The 20,923-nt window shown below is 44.5% G+C and overlaps 3 protein-coding genes across 4 annotated transcripts in view; 2 read left to right on the forward strand and 1 right to left on the reverse strand.

Annotated features, from left to right (window-relative positions):
* The window catches only part of LOC109519497 (chymotrypsin-like elastase family member 2A), a 4,280-nt gene extending 2,896 nt beyond the window's left edge, over positions 1-1,384 (forward strand). The window contains exon 8 of the mRNA XM_019876067.1: positions 1,200-1,384. Coding sequence (XP_019731626.1) covers positions 1,200-1,217 — 18 coding nt within the window. The 3' untranslated portion in view covers positions 1,218-1,384. The remainder of the gene's footprint in view (positions 1-1,199) is intronic.
* Positions 1,385-1,537: 153 nt separating this feature from the next.
* On the forward strand, positions 1,538-4,135 carry LOC109519495 (gastrula zinc finger protein XlCGF57.1-like). Of its 2 annotated transcripts, none has more exons than XM_019876063.1 (3): positions 1,538-1,702; positions 2,318-2,563; positions 2,746-4,135. In XM_019876063.1, the coding sequence occupies exons 2-3, from the start codon at positions 2,404-2,406 to the stop codon at positions 4,062-4,064; spliced, it is 1,479 nt and encodes a 492-aa protein (XP_019731622.1). In that variant the 5' UTR covers positions 1,538-1,702; positions 2,318-2,403; the 3' UTR covers positions 4,065-4,135. The 2 variants fall into 2 exon arrangements, with proteins under 2 accessions (XP_019731622.1, XP_019731623.1); XM_019876064.1 differs by lacking the exon at positions 1,538-1,702 and adding an exon at positions 1,709-1,851.
* Positions 4,136-10,333: 6,198 nt separating this feature from the next.
* The window catches only part of csrnp1b (cysteine-serine-rich nuclear protein 1b), a 17,529-nt gene continuing 6,939 nt past the window's right edge, over positions 10,334-20,923 (reverse strand). Inside the window, exons 2-5 of the mRNA XM_019876058.1 lie at positions 18,119-18,317; positions 15,473-15,732; positions 15,098-15,394; positions 10,334-13,849 (exon numbers count right to left, since the gene is read on the reverse strand). Of these exons, the coding sequence (XP_019731617.1) occupies positions 12,905-13,849; positions 15,098-15,394; positions 15,473-15,732; positions 18,119-18,299 (1,683 nt within the window). The 5' untranslated portion in view covers positions 18,300-18,317 and the 3' untranslated portion in view covers positions 10,334-12,904. The remainder of the gene's footprint in view (positions 13,850-15,097; positions 15,395-15,472; positions 15,733-18,118; positions 18,318-20,923) is intronic.

Genomic DNA, 20,923 nt, shown 5'->3' on the forward strand with positions numbered 1-20,923 from the left:
CTTCGCCTGTTTCATCACCGGCTGGGGGATCATGGACTGTAAGTCGAGTCGAGTTGAGTAGACAAGGGCAAAGTACAGTAGAGTAGAGCAAAATATAGTACAGCATGGTTAAAAAAAAAAAAAAAGTTAAAAAAATAGAATCTGGTCAGGAAGCTGTTTTCCACGTGAAATGCATGTCATTCTGTCCAAATACTTCCAAACACTAATGACATTGACTCGTGCGTTTGACCAGACGAAGCATCAAGCATCACGCCAGACATCCTGCAGGTGGCCCCCATCAAAGTGGTGGAGCACTCGGTTTGTTCCCAACCGGAGTGGTGGGGGAACATCGCTCTGAGGAGCATGGTGTGCGCCGGAGGGGATGGAGTCATCTCAGGCTGTCAGGTACAAATACATGCGCCTTCCGCAAGCCACCAGTCTTCTTTAAAACCACTTATTGTGGCATGATTGTGTGTATTCTCACCAGGGCGACTCTGGAGGACCTCTAAACTGCTTCACTGACGATGAGTGGAGGGTCCATGGGGTGGTCAGTTACGGTCCGTCAGGCAGGTGCAACCAAGTTTCCAAACCCACAGTCTTCACCCGAGTCTCTTCCTTCCAAGACTGGATTTATTCCGTAAGCACCCACGTATACGTACACGTCATTTGTCAACGGAGCCCCTAAGTAATTTCCTCAGAAATATTGCAAGATAACGAAAAGTTTTTTGGTTTTTTTTTTTTTTTTATTGTAAGGGGACGCTCTTTTTTTAATGCGTGTTTTTGTACTTCCGGGTCAGGTTAGCTAATGTAGGCTCTCGTTCGCGGCTGATTGGGTGACGGACACTACTTCGGGGAAGGGGAGAATTGTGGAGTAGGACTCGGAAACTGTATTTAAGCTCAAGAACAGATTTAATGTCTTTGTATTTCAAGGCAATTTCAAAGTAAAATTCCGTTAAATTCCTATCCATGTTTGGTTTTTCAGTTACCCGGGAGATGACCCGGAAGTACATCAACACGTATTAAATAAAAAGCACCCCTTGCAAAAAAAAAAAAAAAAAAAAAAAAAAGTTTGCGTTATCTCGCAATCTTTGCGGGGAGAATACAATCTTTGCGAGGGAACGCAACGTTTTTTTTTTTCTTCCATGTCTACTTAGGGGCTCCGTACTTATCCAGTGATCATTGTTACTTCATCTTTGTTTTTTTCTATGCTTTCCACACAGGTTATTGATGGTGCATAAGCAGCACACCTGGGGAGTCTACAGGGTATCAAATAAAAACTATATTTAAGAAAAATGCTGCATATTTTGTCCACAACTGATGTCTGTCTTCATTTTGGGTTTCACATGTTGAATCACGGTCACTTTATGCGAATAAAGAATTTTGAGAAGGCATTCCAATCATAAAACTACAAGGCATTTTATTTTGTGGAGGGGATAACATGACTAGATAGAAATATGCAAATGTGAGCTCTTCTAGATGACGTTTTTTTTTTTTTTGTGAACATCTTAAATCTAAACGAGTCTATGTGTCAAATCAGTAATCGTTTTTTGAACAATAGGTGGCAGTGTTTACGCTGCTAACCACCGTTCAACATGACTTGGCTAAAGAAGAAGAAAAGGCGGAAGTTAGCATAGCATCCAACGCTTCAAGTGGACAACATAGCGTCAAGTGTCGTTGTTGTTGAACTTTCTGAATCACTGTCTTCTTAATGTTGAGGAAGTTGGTAAGGAAGCGTCTAGTTGCGGCCGCCGACAAAATATTTTCCCTTTTTCAAAAACTGATATTCTCGTACGAGAGCGAAAAAGACAAGGAAGGCCCTCAAGATAGCCCGAGAACATGTTTGCAACACTGAAATTGTCTTACGCTTTGAAGGTCAGCTCACAAATTAAACTTCGACCTAATGTTATAGAAACAACGTTTTGTTTATCTTATCAGAGTGTGCAAAACGTTACGCTAATTGTGTCTGTTTTGCAAATAATAAACAAGTGAGACCAAAACATGAAAGCTGTGTTATGAATGGAGCTTACCAGGTTTATTTCCTTACTACAAAAATTTTCCCTTTGCACCAAAGTTAGTTAACTGTCAAAACAACGGCACGATCGTACTGCTAAATATAGGATGATGTGATCGCGTTTACTACAAGTTCATTTGAACTGTATGCGTAAAGACACATTTACACTGTAAAAAGGATATGCTTTGTTCCCATTGTTTTGTGGCTAAACAAACCGTTTCTGTGCTCGGGCCTGCTACCAATGCATTTTTTTTTACCTTGACCAGTCTGACGTAATTCAAATTTTCATAGCTTCATCATACTGTGTTTGTTTCACCTGTCCTGCAGACGTCCGTCAGCTGATAGGTCATGGGGAAGCACTTCAGCCCTCAGCTGCAATTGGTGGAGCATCAGTTCAGCTTAACAGACTTCAGATGACTGATGTCCCCATGAAGAGTGAAACCGAACCATTCGAGGGGTCACAGAATCATTTGCACAGTCCAAGTGGCGGACCACCAGCAGACAACCTCTTAGCTCCACAGTCAGACAGCGACGGCATGGCAAAAACCTGCAGGAGCAAGGGAGACTGCGAAGGTGACGACAAACAGTTGAAATGTTGTGAAAAGAAGACAATGCTTTGCAGAAACGAAACCTCACAAATGTATAAATTGTGTTACCCGTTCAGTTTCCAGAATTTTTTGCCCCTAAACTGAGTAACGCATATTTAACCTGTTCGCGCAATCCAAACTGTATTTGTGTTGCTCGTGTTCTTGCAGACATCCAGCGGCTAACTGGCCGTCAGGAACATCCACAGGCCCGCCATGTTAAAGAAGAAGAGGGAGCTACACAGCCCTCCCACTTTAAGAGCGAAGAGGATGATCCACACCTCCCCTACGTTAAAGAGGAAGAGGAGGAGTTGGATGTCAGCCACTTGCCGCTGACTGTCGTCTTTGTCAAGAGTGAAGACGACAAATACGAACTAGCCGAACGGTCGCAGCTTCCTCGTCAGAGTCCAAGTGGAAAAAATTGTGGGCGACCACCACCGGGCAACCTCTTAGCTCCTTTGTCAGACAGCGACGACATGGACGAACCTTTAAAGAGCGACAAAGTCTGCGAAGATGACGACAAACAGTTGGAATGCTCTGAAAAGGAGACAAGTGTGAACGGGCATAAAAGGCCTTTCAGCTGCTCGATTTGTGGTAAAAAGTTTACCCGGAAGCCAAACATGGTAGCACACGTGAGAATTCATACAGGAGAAAAACCCTTCAGCTGCTTAGTTTGTGCCAAAACATTCACTCTAAAAAACGGCATGATAAAACACATGAGAACACACACTGGGGAGAAACCGTTTAGTTGCTCGGCGTGCAGCAAAACATTTTTCTTTAAACAAAGCTTGAGAACACACATGACCAAACACGTTGGAGGAAAACCCTTTAGTTGTTCAACTTGTGGGAAAACCTTCGCTCAAAAGATCAGCATGGAATCGCACGTGAGAACACACTCCGGAGAAAAACCTTTTGTTTGCCTGTTGTGCGATAAAACGTTCTCTCAAAGTCCACATTTAGAATCGCACATGAGAACACACAATGGGGAAAAAGCTCTCGTTTGCTCGTTGTGTAATAAAACATTCTATCAAAGGGGACATCTGGAATCACACATGAGGACGCACACGGGGGAAAAACCTTTTCTTTGCTCGTTGTGTGGTAAAACATTTGCTCAAAAGGCACATCTAAGATCGCACGCGAGGACACACGACGGCGAAAAACCCTTTGCTTGTTCAGTTTGCGGTTCAACGTTCTCCCGGAAGGAAACCGTCAAATCCCACATGATTATCCACACGGGAGAGAAGCCCTTCAGTTGCTCATTGTGCGAGAAAACATTCTTTTTTAAGCAAAACTGGAGAGCACACATGAAAACGCACACGGAAGAAAAACCTTTTAGTTGCCCGTTCTGTAATAAAACATTGTATCAAAAGGGACATTTGGAATCACACGTGAGAACGCACACGGGAGAAAAACCATTCAGTTGTTCGATTTGTGGCGGAAGCTACGCTCATCGCAGCAGTTTGGCCGCACACATGCAGACCCACGACTGAGGCGGGACAAATGTTGGATAAGTCTCGTGGAAATCACAACTGAATGTGTATTCTTATAAAAACCTGGAAATTCAATTGTTTGGCACGTGGAAAAAAAATAAAGCTGAACAAAAAATTGTCGTCTGACAAACACTTTATTTCGTGTTGGTTTAATTTGCGGATAGGTGCCGTTTTGTGACGAGAGGGTGACAAAACTCATGCAGTTATCCTTGAAGGTCAGTAGAGGGCGGTCATGCGCATGTCATTTGGAAACGCATTCGGAACAACCAAGTCGAAGAAAAGGGGCCGTGAGCATAGAGTAGCATCCAATTACACATCAAAGCCAATCTCGTTTGAGATTTCTACAATATGTTAATGTTGAAAGTAAGTAAGAAGGCGGCGAGGTGCGGCCATCGACGACTTATTGGGACTGTTTGGAAGAGTCGAGCGAGAACGACGGTTACTGGAAGCTGCTTGCACTGAACTGCGTCCAGCTTGGAACTGTTTTTCACTTGACCTATAGAGGGCTCAGTCCATTTAGCAATTACCCACAATGCACTTACCGGCGGCCATATTGGAAGGCTGTTATAAACAAGCCATACACCAGGGGTGTCAAACATACGGCCCGCGGGCCGGAACCGGCCCGCAAGTAGGTTCAATCAGGCCCGCAGGATAATGTAAAAGTGAAAAAAATGCATTAAAGACACAGAATTAATATTTTTAATCAGGTGCAATTCATTGAGTATCCGCAAGGGGACACTGTTTTGATCAGAAAAGAAGACAACAGCAGCCTCAGTCTGTCACTGAGACAGACCCATGACAGCAGACGCTATCAATAGCACTCTCAAATTTACACATTTAATAGCACTCTCCTTAGTTTGTAAGGTGTAGGCAGGGATTACATTTAGATTTTATATGCACGTGTAAATGCTTTAAAACTTGCTTTCTTTATGAATCTTGTTTAATCTTAAAGTGCATTACTATATTTTTCAATACCAATTACTTGTTAAAGTTTGTACAATCAGTGGGATCAGTTGCAATGCATATATGTGAATGATAAAAGTAAATTGCACATTTGTCGAAGGAAATGTAAGGTGCTTCATGAAATGTTTTGTAAAAGATATGTTCATTAAATTTCAACATTTTCCTAATGTTCTTGTGCTTCTTTATACCAAAACAAAGGAAAGACATATTGTTTTGGTTATTTATAGCAAAGTATTGTATCATTTTAATGGTCCGGCCCACTTGACATCTACCGAGGCCGTATGTGGCCCACCATGTGAAATGAGTTTGACACCCCTGCCATACACGAAGTCTATTCGTGTATGGCTTATGCTTTATTTACTGATGTTTTACCGGACAAATGAGAAATGAAAAAATACTGGTCACGTGCCGCCGTAGTTTAAAGGTGACCTGCTTTGTTATATTAAATTTTTTTTAATAGTTTTTTTTTTTTTTGTGAAAGCGAAACTGAGAGATTTCTTAGGGTTTCTTAGGGTGCAATGTGCACTAACACAAAAATATACAATATTAATAACATGCACACAGAAACACATCTTAAAAAAACTTTTTTTTTTTAAATCTTTTTTTACCTAGACCCGCCGCATCAACTTGGCACCAGTTCGCGGGCTACCGGTCGATCGCGGGCTACCGGGCCCCACTGATGTAGAACATTGTCAATTTTAAGTAAAACTTCAAAAGAGAGCTACTATAATATTTTTAATTCCCCGCCCCCCCACCAATATAGAGGAGGCTTAATTTAAATTAGGGCTGCACAACATATTGAAAAAAATATTCTCATTGCGATAACAGCACATGAAGTGCAGAATGCAAAAAAATGTGCAATGAATTCATATGGAATATACTTTAACTTCCTTTGACCAATCAGATGCATGGACAATGCGCATCGCCATCCAATAGGAGACTGGTTCCAGGGGCACTATTTTCACCAAATTACTTAATCAGATAAGAATCCATTCATATTTTTGCACATGAAAAAATATACATTTCTTTGGATATTTCTTTAGCTACATCTTAAATATCGCAATAATATCTGTAGGTGCCAATTTGACATTGGCCAACTTTTGTTTATTCTATTTGCTGTTTAGTATTGATATGTCCAAATGGCATATTTCATAATTTAGTAGAAATAGTCGGCACTGTTATTTTATGCATCTCTGAGTTTCTTTTACAGAACTATTTGTTGTGACGTCACGCGACTGGCGGATGAAGACAGTGTGGAGAAGGAGACAGAGACAGAGAGAGATGAGGCCAGCTCAAGAGTAGAAGCGATACAGTTTTTTGACCATACAATACGATACATACACTACAGACATATAATACCGACAATTAGACAAACTGAAGAGAACCTTTTTTGTATACTTTATTTTTTAATAAACAGAAAATACAAAGAAGCCAATGTCGTGTTGTTTGCGTTCAAGACTCGTCGTTACGCTGGCCTCAAAAGGTACAACGGAATAGCACCGACAATATCAATATTATAATTTCCACCATGTGCCATCTTTGAGTATCATTTCTTGATTTCGAGGCTGGGATGAGTGTCCCGTTTTTTTTTTTTTTAGATCAAAATAGGGTCACGTGACTTAATGGGGATGTACAAAGCTTTACATCCATGTTGTCTGTTGAGCAAAAATGTGAGACCAGAATGTCGAAATAAGTTTAGGAACCATCCATCTATCCATCCATCTTCCGAACCGCTTTAGCCTCACAAGGGTCGCGGGGCATGCTTGAGCCTATCCCAGCTGTTTTCGGGTAATAGGCGGGGGACACCCTGAACCAGTTGCCAGCCAATCGTAGGGCACACAGAGGACATACAACCATCCGCGCTCACACTCCCACCTTGGGACAATTTTTAGTGTTCAATCAGCCTGCCACGCAAGTTTTTGGAATGTGGGAGGAAACCGGAGTACCCGGAGAAAACCCACGCAAGCACGTGGAGAACATGCAAACTCCACACAGGAAGACTGGAGCTGGGATCAAACCCACGACCTCTGCGCTATGAGGTCGATGCGCTAACCACTGGATCACCGGGCCGCCTAGTTTCAGAGCCAGTGGGTTTATTTCACCACGTTCCCTGTTAAAATAATGATTCATTCGTAAAGGCATGAGTCTAATTTGCGATCACTTCATTTCAGCTACATGTGCACATTTCTTTTCATGTTCACGTTCCATCTCTTCCTGGCTAACTATGTGCACTTAGGTTTGCCACCAGCATGTCCTTTTAGTTTTGGGAAAAACCCAATTTTGACAAGTGTGACTGACCTTCCGCTTCTCATACCAATATCGTATTTGACCCGGATCATCTAAAAGGTGTTTTTCTTGTTCTGCCGATATCCAGAAGCTGCATTCCACAGCCTGACCATCGAACCTCAGCGAAGCATCTTAGACTGTCACGGCGATGTGGAAAAAGTTGACATTGTGCGAAAAGGAAGAACGAAATATGCAGCCCAACCACGTTAAGGAGGAAGATGAGGATCCAGCACATGGCCGCGTTAAAGAGGAAGAGGAGGAGACTGATGTCACCAAGTTGCCACTGACTGTCTACGAAGAATGAAGACGTTGAAAAGAACCCACCCGAGCGGTCATCGCTTCATCGTCACAGTCCAAGCGGAGACCACTGAGAAGAAAACCCACCAGACAACGTCTTGGCGCTGCTGTCAGACAGCGGCAGGTCACAAGAATAATCTTTCCGGCGCGGCGGAGCATGCGAAGTTGACGGTTAACCGTTGAAATGCTCTGCAAAGGCGACAAATCCAAAGGAGAAGAAAACTTCCCGACGTCGCACTTGGGACGAAAATTTCAGCTGCTCAATTTGCGGTCGGCGATTGGCCAAAAGGCAAACGTTGCGGCCCACATGAGAACACACATGGGTGAAAAACCTTTCAGTTGCTCAGTTTGCGGTCAAGCCTTCACTCAAAAGTCAAACGTGGTCAAACACATGAGTAGGCACACAGGCGAAAAGCCTTTTCGTTGTTTGCGGTGCGGCAAAACGTTGACTTCGTCGCACAGTTTGGAAACACACATGAGATTACACACAGGAGAAAAACCTTTTAGCTGCCCAGCTTGTGGCAAAACCCACCAAAAGTCCAACATGGCGTCGCATGTCAGAATTCACATGGCAGAAAAACCCTCTCGTTGCTCCGTTTGCAGTATGGTATTCGCCCAAAAGCAAAGCATGTTACAGCACACGAGAACGCACGCAGGCTGAAATCCCGTTTGTTGCTCAGTTTGCGGTCGGACGTTCACTCAAAATCAAAGCATGCTCAAGGAAACGAGAACGCACGCAGGGGGAAAACCCTTCCGTTGTTCAACATGTGGCAAGGAGTTCTACCACAAGGTTAGCATGCGGCTCCACATGAGATCACACACACACACACACACACACACACACACACACACACACACACACACACACACACAGGAGAAAAACATTTTGTTTGCTCCGTGTGTCGTAAAACCTCTCAAAAGGCGCATCTGCGATCACATATGTGGACGCACGACGGAGGTAAAACCCTTCCCCTGTTCAATGTTCTCTCGAAAGCAGCGTGTCAAGTCACACATGTGAGTCCACATGGGGGAAAAACCTTTTGGCTGCTCATTATGTAAGAACACCTTTCATCAATAAGCACATCTCGAATCACACATGAGGAACGCACACGGGAGAAAAACCTTTTAGCTGTGCGCTGTGCAGTGGAAGGTTTGCTCATTGGAACGTTTTGTCTGCGTACATGCGGGCACAGTACTAAAGGAGAAGACTTTTTTTTTGACAGTCGTTCCGCTCAATACGCTGTATCGTTCTGATGGAATGAGCATTTTTCTGAAAAGCTGTCGATGCCACACTTTGGACGGAGCTCGGAAGCAGACCTTCATTCATGTCGAGAAAGTCGTCCACCATTATACAATTTTTCAGGGACGGCGGTTACTACAGTGGACAGCTCATCATCTTATCAGGTTACAGGGTGAATGAAAGGGTTAAAGTGATTGTGATCAATGATCTGTGAAACAAATAAAGATGGGGGGGGGCGTTCTTCTTACGTATCTAATCAAATGTCGTGGAGACAGAAGATATTTTATTTTGAAAAGTCACCGGATTCTGTGTTACATCCGTCTACAATATGTCGTTCTTGACGGAGGTCAAGGCGGCCTTCTCGGTCACTTGATAGGTTACCGAAAGATATTTATTTTGAAAAATTACCGGATTCTGTGTTACATCCGTCTACAATATGTCGTTCTTGACGGAGGTCAAGGCGGCCTTCTCGGTCACTTGATAGGTTACCGCTAAAATGAAACCCAGCAGCGAGCAAAATGAGTAAAAAACAAACGGCTGAGCTTCGTTTGGGAGACTCTCTTTCGAAACTTAGAGACAATTTCAGCCTTCACAGACTGCTAGATTTGCTTCCGTTTACCAGACGGAGTGCAGCCTGCCTCCAGCAGTATCAGTAGCGTTGCTTAGCAACGGAGGGGAACCCCATGCCGTAACATTTTGTTCATAAGCAAGGCCGCTGCGGCAATTAACTTCTTTTTTTGTCGCAACGAAGGCCTTTTTAAACTATTTTGTGGGGAAAATCCGGTCGTTAGAATGAAGTTTACGTTACAAAAGTCTTCGTCGTAAACAAAATCGGCAAATGGAAAATGAATGACGTGAAATCTGGACTTTGATATATCAACGTTGTAGGGATGGAGACGCAAACAGGGTACGTTGAAAAGAGGTTCAACCGTATAACATGTAATTAAGAGCACAAAAAAAATGGCATAACCACAAGTACTTAATAAAAGCTGTCAAAATGATTCATTGTCTGAAACATTGCCAATGGGCCTTTCTTACTGTACCTACATAAATTACTGACACAATTTAAAAAAAAAAATAGACTTGAAGGTTTTAGACAACGCAGGACCAAATTTTAACTAGAACTGAAGAAAATAACACAGCAATAGTTACAATCCAAAGAGGCCCCAAATTTGAACTTCCAATCAAAATGAGCGACTGGCCCCACCCACAGGTCAAGTTACCATCAAATTAATCATAAAAAATTAAATACAACAAATGAAAATGTATTTTAGCAAATTACTTAAATGGACCTTTCGTCCTCTAGCTTCATGCGAACATTATCGACCGTTGTAACATTCCCTTTAATTCTATTATTGCTGTATGTTTTTATAAATTCCAAAATTGCACAATGCCATTTTTTAAAATTGTCTTTACTGGGAACAGATTAAAATGATACATACACTTCAAGCTGTAATTTAAAAAACAAAACAGGAGTCAAGCATTTAGAAAACATTTTATAATTTCGAGGGACAGGCTGTCAAAATGGCTTGGATGAAAAGTCTGTCAAACAACAGGTTTAAAGTGGGAGCACGTAAAAAATAAAGCAGCTCTTGTTTGCTCTGCGGGAGCGTTGAAGCAGAAATATGTACATAAACAACAAAGGCTTGAAAAATGTATCCCCCCCAAAAAATGTAAGACACGTTCTTTGAAGTGGAGGTATTGAAAAAAAAAAGCAGTATGCTTAATTAATACATGACATTGATCAACACTCACTGTTGCAGTTTCTTCATGGTTTTGTACAAGCACGGCATCATTGGATGGAATTTAAAAAAATGAATATAAAAAAGAAAAAAAAAAGGCAAAAGCAAATACAATTTCAAATTGCTGCACTTTTCCAAAGTATACAATTCTAATCCAGGCTTCAACAAGTCTGCATGCATTATTTTGGCAATTAGAAGGTGGGGAAGCTTTGGGGGGGAAAAAATAATGCACCTTTTTAGAATTTGCATGGCGGTCACGGAGGAAAAAAAAAATCCTCACGAATGTGGCGGGTTCCCCACCGCTGCTTAAAAGGGACGTCTCGACAAAGCTGCCGGAACAGCTGCAAAACTGAAGCGTGTATATGTACATGGGCTCTCCAGCTGCCCCTGTCACATGAATTCTCCCTCACTGTTGGAAACAGTACTTTAAAAGCGCCATCGTACTGGCGAATTGTCTAGAAAGATTCCCTGGAGTGCCTGACGACCCATCAAGTGTGAAATGAAACCAAGCAAATCGTATTTTCTGAAAATGTGTCAGAGTGAAACATTCTGAATTCAACCGAATTGTGACGTCACAAATAAGCCTGCGACGGCTTCGCACGACCGATATTCGTGCAGTCTGGTCGCAGAGATCGTCTCAGAAGCACCGATAACGCCACTAAAAGTTTTAAAAAATAAAATAAAATAAACTGCTGGATAGACACTTCCCGTGGGAATAATGTCATAAAGTTGGCAACACAGTCGGGACCCCCATACGTCATCAAAAACGCGCTGGCTCCGCCCCCAGTCATCATGAGAACGTACAGCTGAATTCGACATTTTAATGAGAAGGGAACCTTCCTCGCCGCAAAATGGCGTCGTTTTAATCTGTTTTTAAATCTTCATCCTTTAGAAACCTGGGAAGCGTTTTCAACAATCTGCTCCTTCAAAACGAGGCAACTTCTTCGCATCGAGGGTTCCGCACGCAAGATAAAAATTGTATAATATATACAGTTTTTATCAGGCAATCTCCCCCCTTTTTCAAATGCTCTGACCCGACTCACAGACTTCCGAGAAAAATTCAGAATACAATCAAATCGATCCTTTTTGAGCGCCACCTCGTCGAAAACTGCCCGTGAAAAATACTTCACACCATAAATGGAATATAATTTCTATATCATAAAGGTTGCCCCCCCCCCGATTGAAAAAAATTCTGCTTAATAAAATAGTCAATTTGTCAGTTTCATTAGAATTCTCTGTCAGTCTACATAAATTACTTACAAAATATTAGTAATTTCTCTATGGTTACATTACATAAGCAGAAATACAACAAATGCCATAATTTAGAGATTTTTTTTTTTTTAAAGGGTTCCACAGTTTTCTTGCTTGGCTTCCACAGCTCAATTTTTATTGCCAAAAGAATTAAATAACATAACTGTTGATATAATAAGTTAGTCAGCAAATAGATATTAAATACTTTTCTGATGGCCTTTTTCCGATAAGGATTCCTAAAAAGTAAAATAAAATAAAAATTGGAAATGAGGACGATTGCACTTGACGGTTGTGAAAGAAATGAAGCACAGTGCTTCTTGAGTGGAAAATAAATAAGAATCATTGCAGGAAATAACTTATGACAAAAGCCCCGCCCCCCCCCACCCCCCCAAAAAAAAGTACAGCTTTGTAATAGTTTGAGCCAAGAAAATCCATAATTTAACGGTTGACTACACACCCCACGCGACCAAAATGATGCCTTTTAGTACAGCTAAAGTGCAGATCAAGCGGGATGTTTCAAATTTTTTTGTACCATGCGAGCCTCTTAAGAGTCTGCTAGCTAAGGGATTCCGCGCAAAAAAAAAAAAAGGGACCGCGCCGCCCTGAAGTCCAGGACGTGGAGGAAGGCAATGGCAGCAATGGCCTCCGAAAACCAAGAACAAAAGAATCCCTGAGGTGCACATTCAGCTATGTTGTTACGGCTCGTTCTGCTTCCCGTTCTTGGGTTTGGTTGTGAGTTCTCTCGGCGTGATTTGGTGTCGGCGACGCCTTCACGCGAGCGCCCAAAGGAGAGTTTGGACTTCAGGCAATGAAGGAGATCACGGCTTCCTCCATATTGCGATGGGTACCACCAAACACCCTTAAAAAAAAAACCTACGCACAAAAGTTTTGGATAATGGGCTTTTGGCTGAAAATTCAGATGAACCTAAAATGCACTTTACAGTTGAACTTAACTGGACATTCTGGACACTTCTGAACTGTTCCGTTCCAGTACGTTTTGCCCAACTTTCTTTACAACTCAGCACCCGAAATAGCCCGAACGTTTTGTGAGCAGTGTCCATCTAGAGTCCAACTTTCACAGACTCCATTACAGACATCTTGATGGCTTCCTCCAACATCTGATTGTCCGTAAAGGTGGCGGGCGGTTCCGGGACGGACTCGGAGAGGCCAATGAGGGACTCCAGGAGGCAGGTGCCTGGGTCGCTGGGCGCCGGCAAGCTCGGGTAGCTCGGCAGCTGGAAGTGGAAAAAGTTGTCCATGTGCTCGTACTCCTTAAGCGAGTTGTAGAGCGAGCTGTGCCCCAGGCAGGGGAAGCCGTCGAAGAACTCCAAGTCCGACTCGGAGGACAGGCTCAGGTCCATGTTGTAGCTGGCCGAGCGATCGACGGTGGGCGAGGGCGTGTGCGGGATGCCGCCGCCACCGGGGAAGAGCCCGTTGCCCTGGTTGGCGTTCTCGTCCAAAAGTTCCGACACGGCCCGATTGTCTAACAGCGTCGCGTTGTCGTTCTCGTCCGCAAAGTCCGCCACGCTGAAGCTGTTGAACGTCTGCGCCGTCGTCGCCGCTTGCCGGGAGCACGCGCCGTGATTGGCGGTGTCCCCGTTTTCCGCGTCGTTGAAGCTGAGGATGCGGCTCAGGCCTTTCTCGTCCACGTCCAGCGCCGCGCGCCGCCTGCACGGGCTCCCGCCGCCCTCGGAGTCGTCGCTCTGGGCCGACGAATCCGACGAGTCTGTCATGTCGCTGCTGCAACTATTGTCCCCGGCGGATGCTAGCTCCGAGCTGAAGGGGAAGGGGTGCGCGGGGGCCACTGGGGCGGCGCCGGACATGACCTCGGCTTCTGCCGCCGCCTCCTCGCTGCTCGACTGCTCCTCCAGTCGCTTCTCCAGCTCCAGCTTCATGATGGTGTGGATGTAGTGCGTCTGCACCCGGGTGGAGTTGAACTCGATGCGGCCTTCTGTGTTCCCGCAGCCATCCTTCGTGCAGCCACACGGGAACGACGAATGGTCCATCTGTCGGAGGAAGAACCTGTTACTTGCCGATACCTTACTTCCATACCTCAACATTATTCGTTGAACAGAAGCCAAGTAGCCGACCACTACTTCTCCAACAGAATCCCACCTCGATTTTTAGTCGCCCAACAGAAGAAACTTACTTGCCCAATAAAAGCCTAGCATACGAGTAGCCTACCACTATGTGTCCAACAAAAGATTGTCCGACAGAAACCTGAATTTTCATGACGGAGGTCTGCAGTTACACGACTTATCCAACAGAAGTCGAACACCACTTGGCTTGTCCGACAGAAGCCTGCCGCTACCTTACTTGTCCGAGAGAAGACTGATTTGCCCAACAATAGCCGAGCATACAAGAATCCTCCCACTACTTGTCCAACGGAAGACTAAAACGATATTACATCTCGAACATCAATATTACTCATCCAAAACAAGGCTCCTTTTACATTTCAGAAGTCAAATTCGTTGTCTAACACAAGCTTGTCACTTGTTGTAACTTGGTCAACAGAAGTCTTGCTAGCCCAGGGGTCGGCAACCCAAAATGTTGAAAGAGCCATATAGGACAAAAAAAAACAAAAAAAACCCCAAAAATAAATATGTCTGGAGCCGCAAAAAAAAAAAAGCCTTCGATAAAACTTACAATGAAGTAAACAAGTGCTGTATGTATGTAGGAGACTGGATGTCTCAGAATTGTTTGTTATTTATTCCTTTGTTGTGTGTTCACAAATGCCCCCATAGAATTTATTTTGTGATTTCCTCGCTTGATTGTTTTGTTTTGGTGCATTATTTTCGCTTTTCTTAGTGTCAGTCTTAGTGTCAGTGAAGTCATCATGAATTTCCGTTTTTCGGAGGCTGTCTTTGAACGCCTCTCGAGTTGAACGAGAAGAGAGAAGGCACGGAGTCGGACGCAGACGTGTCTGTGTTTGTCGAAACTGTTAAAAGCATAAATAAATTGTAAGTTTTAAAAAAACAACAACACCACAGCTCTCCTTTTTCGGAGTGGCAACATGTATCTATATCTATTTGACCTATATTAGCCAACTATCAAAATCTTTTTTCATTTTCAAACATTTTTTATAAAGCTCCAGGGAGCCACGAGATGTCGCTAAGGAGCCGCATGCGGCTCTGGAGCCGCGTGTTGCCGACCCCCGTGCTAGCCCAACAAAAGCCTACCGCTACTTAGCCAACCTGAAGAATGCAGCTACATGACTTGGCTAACGGAAGCCCAAATCCGAAATGTTCTCTCACCTGACACTTGATGCCAGCCAGGCTGCAGCCGCATGTTTCAGGCTCGCAGAACCCCTGACAGTCGCACCCGCAACGTTCCCGGGAGATCCTCAGCTCATGCAGCTGTCTCTTCTCCTCTTTGTCGACCTTCTTGACGCCGGCGGCTTTGAGCAGAGCGTAGCGCCGCTTGGACGGGTACGGTTGTAGGAAAGAGCCCTCCTCCAGGTTGGCGCCGCTCACGTCCACGTCCCGCTCGGGGATGTCGTCCACAGTCAGCCGCTCAGCCTCTTCGCTGTCCTGGGTTCCGTTCTTGGTCAGCTGCGGAAGACGCGATGGGTCAACGGGAAACCCAAACAAACCCTCTTCATCCTCATCTGGTTCGACTTCTTCACTCACCTTTAATTTAAGAGCCTCCAGCTTGTCTTCCCGCAGCCGGTTGAGCAGTTTCTCCCGGCGTAGCAGCCGCTGCTCGGCGGCGAACTCGGTCAGCGTGTACGTGCGGCGCGCGCTGTGTCGTGGTGTCATGCCAAGGGTGCAGCCCCCTCGGCTGGGCACGCTGGTGAAGCCCTGGCACCGCGGGAAGAAGAACACCGTCACCTGGTCAAAGGTGACGTTGCTCCGTCGCGCTCGCTTGGATTTCTTGAGGATGGACGTCGCTGTGGAGGGGAGAAAAGAAGAACGGGATTTATTTTCCTCCTTTTTGCTGACACTGCTTCTGTCTGCCACTAGAGGGCAGAATATCCCTTCAGTTGAATTGACAAGCTCTGCACAACAGCGTCGAAAAAAAAACATCCGCACAAATCAACCTTTCGCAGCTCAATCTGGGGAATAAACGCTGAAGGCTTCAGAGGGAGTGCAAGGTGGGGGGGGGGTGCAATCGCCGTAAAATGACACGTTTCCCACAACAGTGCCGTAACAGGCCAAAGTTCAAAGGTACACATGCACGCAAGTGGAAGCAAAACTATCGGATGCTTATTAGAAATTCCACGTCCGAGAACCAAAACCCCCCACCTTGGAAATCCATGACTACACTCCACATGTGCTGGCTATTATCTTTGAGTACTGGGGGTTTTCTCCGCACTGTCACCGAATTCCTGGAAACAGCAGCAATGGGCGCACTTGAGGTAAACTCCACTCATCTGTGGACTCTGGGACGGGGCAGTCTTTCCTGAACTTCTTAAACAAAAAAAGGTCGAAACAAAGCCAAGAGGTCTTTTGTTTTGGGACTCATGTATGTAAGTCAAACTGAAGCTTCATAGTTTCATCACATACTGCTCCATTTTAGGTTCTTTGCCCTTATAAACTTCATGGATTCTATTTATAACTTCTTTAAATAAAATTATCTCGCGGGGCGGTGGACAGCGGTGGGAACAGTTGAGAAGGCCATCTCTAGAGAGTAGCTGAATTTATGAGCACCTTCCCATATTGGCCACTTCCTTTGCTACGACACACCAATCTGCTCCTAGGGTTTATGTTTGCACGCCTTCCTTTCTGCATCCCACGCCCGCCGGGCCTCTTTCAGCACCTGTGCTGGGTGCGGGGCCAACCCTTCGCACAACGGGCCGTGTGTGTTAGCCGGCGTTTTGGCAGGCGGCCAGGGCCGCTCTTCCTGGAAACCTCATTTGCCCTCATCGCCTATAGCGACCCTGTTGTGATGTGCGCTTCGTTCGGTGTATATTTGGGAAAATAATGACGAGAGATGAATTTTCTTCACTTAACTCAAACACGTGGCATGTTTATTTGCCGACTGCACAGAGAGCAGCCGCTTCTCTTCACCACTGAACAGGAAGAAGACATTTTTTGCACCGAATACAGACCGGATATGGCGTAGTAGTTTGGGTTGCCAGATCCGTTCTAAATAAACAAGTAATATGTCCCAGTGACACATTTCAATCGTAAAGAACACATCACAGCATTACAGAAATGAGGATACAAGATATCGTTTCTTAACAGACCCCCACCACGATTTTACGGAAAAAAAAAATATTTGGACCGACTCGCATCGAAGCAAGTAAAAACAAATGCTTTAAAACATAGAACTCACCATTGCGCCACATGTAATTAATTAACGGGAGGTCTGCACTTGTTACTCTTTAGTGAGCTGGTCCCATCGTGGGTTAATGTGAGACAATTTGATCAGAGGTCTGTTACTTATGTCCACTGCATGCCGCACTTCTGAAAATACCGCTTGTTGGAATCAAGGTGTTCACTGCTTTTTTTGGGGGGCAGTTTTGAAGGCTTCATTGCCTCACTCACGATCCTGACGCCACATATTATACAGAGCTGACTTGGAGTGATAAATCGATATTTTCAGTAAGACTGTTGATATTGTCACTTCAATGCAGCTTTTTTTTCCACCGTGGAAGTCGTAGGCTCTTCTTGTGTCTGTTTTAGGAGCGTCACATGGTTGATAATTGAGTGTAAGTGCCACAAGATGCTGGCAAAGCACGACTCGAAACTCCTCAAATCACTTCAACATAGTTCCCCGGTACCATTATGCCAACAAGGCACTACACCAAGTTTCTCGACTCACTTCAACAAAGCAAGGTACCCGGAGATGGCGACTAAGCCTTCTTTTTAAATTAGACACTGCTTTGACCTGAGCACAAAAACACCACAGCGTGACACAATTTAAAAACTAATGAAAAAAAATTATAACTTAAAAAAAAAAAACAGGGCGTCTGAACGATGAACTGATTGATTTTCAAATAAAACTTCTTTCAAACTCTGAGGATCAATAGAATGTGTTTTGCTCAGTGTGTTCGTGTGGCCTGGTACCAAATGGCCTGCAGCCAGGTTCCTGGTTGTCCTCAAACGGCCTCTCGCCGGACTTTCAGAAAGACCAAAGCGAGGAGTCACCGTATGAAGGGATTCAGCCCTTTGGCCCGCTTTAAGGCAAGAAATAAAAGCGGTATTTAAGTGTTTCATGGGCTGCCAGCGGATAAAATTCCTTTCACCTCCCTCCCGATTCGGGGTTTTTATTACCGGGGCCTCTGCGGAGCCGTAAAGACAAAATATTTTCCGTCGGCCAACTGGACTCACTGTTGATATGCGTTGCCGGGGAGCTGGGGTTGCTGGGGGTGGAATCCAGGGTGTCCGAGTAGCAGCTCTCGCCCTCCGAGTCCCAGGTGGAGCAGGCCGACGAGAGCGAGGAGGGCGAGGGTGACGAGTAGCACGGGTCCTCGCCCACCTCCTCGAACTTCCTCTTTAGAAGCCCGCTCATGGCGCTAGCGTGGACAATCTGGAAGGAACACAACAAGGCCCTCCGTCAATTGAGCAGGCTAAAGATACATTCAGACTATTTTCCACAAATTACAGAAAATACAACTCTCTGACTCTTGTTGGATGTTCTCTTTGGGTGTATTTATGCTAAAGTAAGAGGCTTAAAATAACAGCAATAGCTATGCTAATTTTCGTTAGCTTGTCTGTGGGGTTTCCCTTGTATGTTAGCATTAAGCTAGTTAACCTTTGTTGTGCTAACAATAATGGCAGTTGTATGTTAGCATTAAGCTGGTTAACTTTTGTTGTGCTAACAATCACGACAGTTGTATGTTAGCATTAAGCTAGTTAACTTTTGTTGTGCTAACAATCATGGCAGTGATGCCGTGTTTGAAAGTACTTTGAATGAACATTTTGGGTGGAAACTAAACGGCACGAGCTCAAAAACCTCTCAGTTGGAGAAGTGAAGACTTCACGTTCAGAGAGCGCAGAATACATACAACTTTGAGAGAAAACAAGAACTAGGATGTTTAAAATGACATTCCATACATACAAAATGTGTATTTTATATGACTAACCTTAAGCTAACGCAATACCCAAGTCAGAATTACAATATTTGTTCCTAGGCCATACATTTAACATAATCCCCCTCATTAATAAGAATTCAGTGAAAAAGACAAAGTGAGACAGCAAGTGAGTCCTCTGCTTGTAACCTTGAATAATCGGATTTAAACCGAGGACCCCAGTCATAGAATTGCACACCAGTTTGTCCCAGAACCATCGAAAAATGAGGACAATGTAGCCACGTTCACAGAGTAAAATAATAAAAAATAATAATAATAATAATAAAAGAAATCCAGCTTCTCACATGCAGCGTCTGTCAATATGATCTGACCGCCCCGCGCTTTGCCCATGCGAGTGCACGAGTAGCCCATCTCCTGCTGCCTGCAGCCAGACAGCCACAGGAAGTAATCAATCAGCCACCATTTGCATAAGTCAACAACGAGCAAACCCCTTCACCCCATCGTCGAAATCCCATCTTGGCCTTCCCACTCAAACTGACTCCTTCCCCCTTGTCTCGCTTTTAAATGCGCTCTCACGTGACACCTTTGCAGACAAAGACGTCCGCCCTTCTTCTTCGAAGATGGTGCGCTTGCGCCTAGCACGTCGCGCGCGCGCGTTCAGCGTTCCCGTGAGAGGGAATGCTGCCTCAGCGATAAAAACAATCAATCCTCGGAGAGATGCACACATGCACATACACACATGGGCATAAAAAAAACAACGCGCGCACAATAAGAGCTCTTGACAAGGGAATGCCATTTATTCTCCACTCTCCCAAAACGTTGCTATTAGTGATGTTCAAATGTGCACACTGACTCATTTTGAGCTAATTGCATGCGAATCAATGTGAATTGGACACTTCACATCCGAGTATTTAAGCGGTGCGCATACGGGTACTTTACACAGCGACAATCAGATCTAAATTGAGCATTTCATTCCGGATCAAAGCAAGCCAGCAGATGCCAATAAAAGATGATGTGGGTTGTGTTCTGGGGGGGGGGGGGGGTGAGCGCGGACAATTCGAAGCGTTGTGAAATATTTAACCCTTTCGGGGAGAGCGGTTACTACAGTGGATAGCTTATGTTATCGGGTTACAGCAGGAGTGTCATACCCATTTTTGTCACGGGCCACTTTGGAGTTATGTTTTCCCTCGGCGGGCCGTTACGACAGAGAAACCGAATAAATGGTTAATCATCCCTTCGCATAACTTGTTCACAACCAATTGATGGAGTTTTGAAATCACTCAAGTCAACTATTGGTTAAATTAGGGTTAAAGTTTCTTTTTTTTCAGACAATGGTCTTTTTTTTGGTGGTTTCTCTTCAACTCCTACCTCGCTGACAGTTTCGGGTGTCACGTCAGGCTTCGTCGGAGCTGTCACTGCTTCCTTGTGTCTTAAAAACAGCTATTTGTTTGTTCCTTTATTATTGAAGTGAGTGTAAACGGGGCAACAAAATTATTGCAAAATTGCAACACCATTTATGACACATGCCATTTCAGGACAGATTTTAGCAAAGATCATGCAAGTTGACACGCATGATTTTCTTTCGCGGGCCACAGAAAAATGATGTGGCGGGCCAGATCTGGCCCCCGGGCCTCGACTTTGACACCGTGGGTTACAGGGTGCACGAAAGGGTTAAAGTGGGATACTGGCACATGTTAGAAATTCAGGGTTTTTTTCAGAAACAGCCCAACAACAGAAGGTAAGGTCAAAGGAAATACTTTTTTTTTTTTTTTTATGACTCTATAAAGCAGTCGTTTGACAATGTCTTTGGAGTGATGTCTAAATCACTTACAGCTGTTTTAAAAGGGCTTTCTGGAAAGCATTCTTGTTATTTTTGGTCGGGAGGAGCGGTGGGGGGGGGCATACCTGCTATTTTGCTTATTGTTTAAAAGCAGAAGTGATTATCAGGGGGCTAATTGCAGGGTTAGCATTCGTGCGGCACGTTAAATGCCGGTTCTCAAGCACGTTGGCTATTAAAGACAAAGCGAATGCCAAGCGAGGCTTGCTGGGAGGCCGGCGGATTCTGAGAAACCTTGGCGTAAGCGGGCGACTAAACAAGATCCCC

Source organism: Hippocampus comes, unplaced genomic scaffold (assembly GCF_001891065.2).
Source record: "Hippocampus comes isolate QL1 unplaced genomic scaffold, H_comes_QL1_v1.1 scaffold60, whole genome shotgun sequence".
In the NCBI taxonomy this organism is placed as follows: Eukaryota; Metazoa; Chordata; class Actinopteri; order Syngnathiformes; family Syngnathidae; genus Hippocampus; species Hippocampus comes.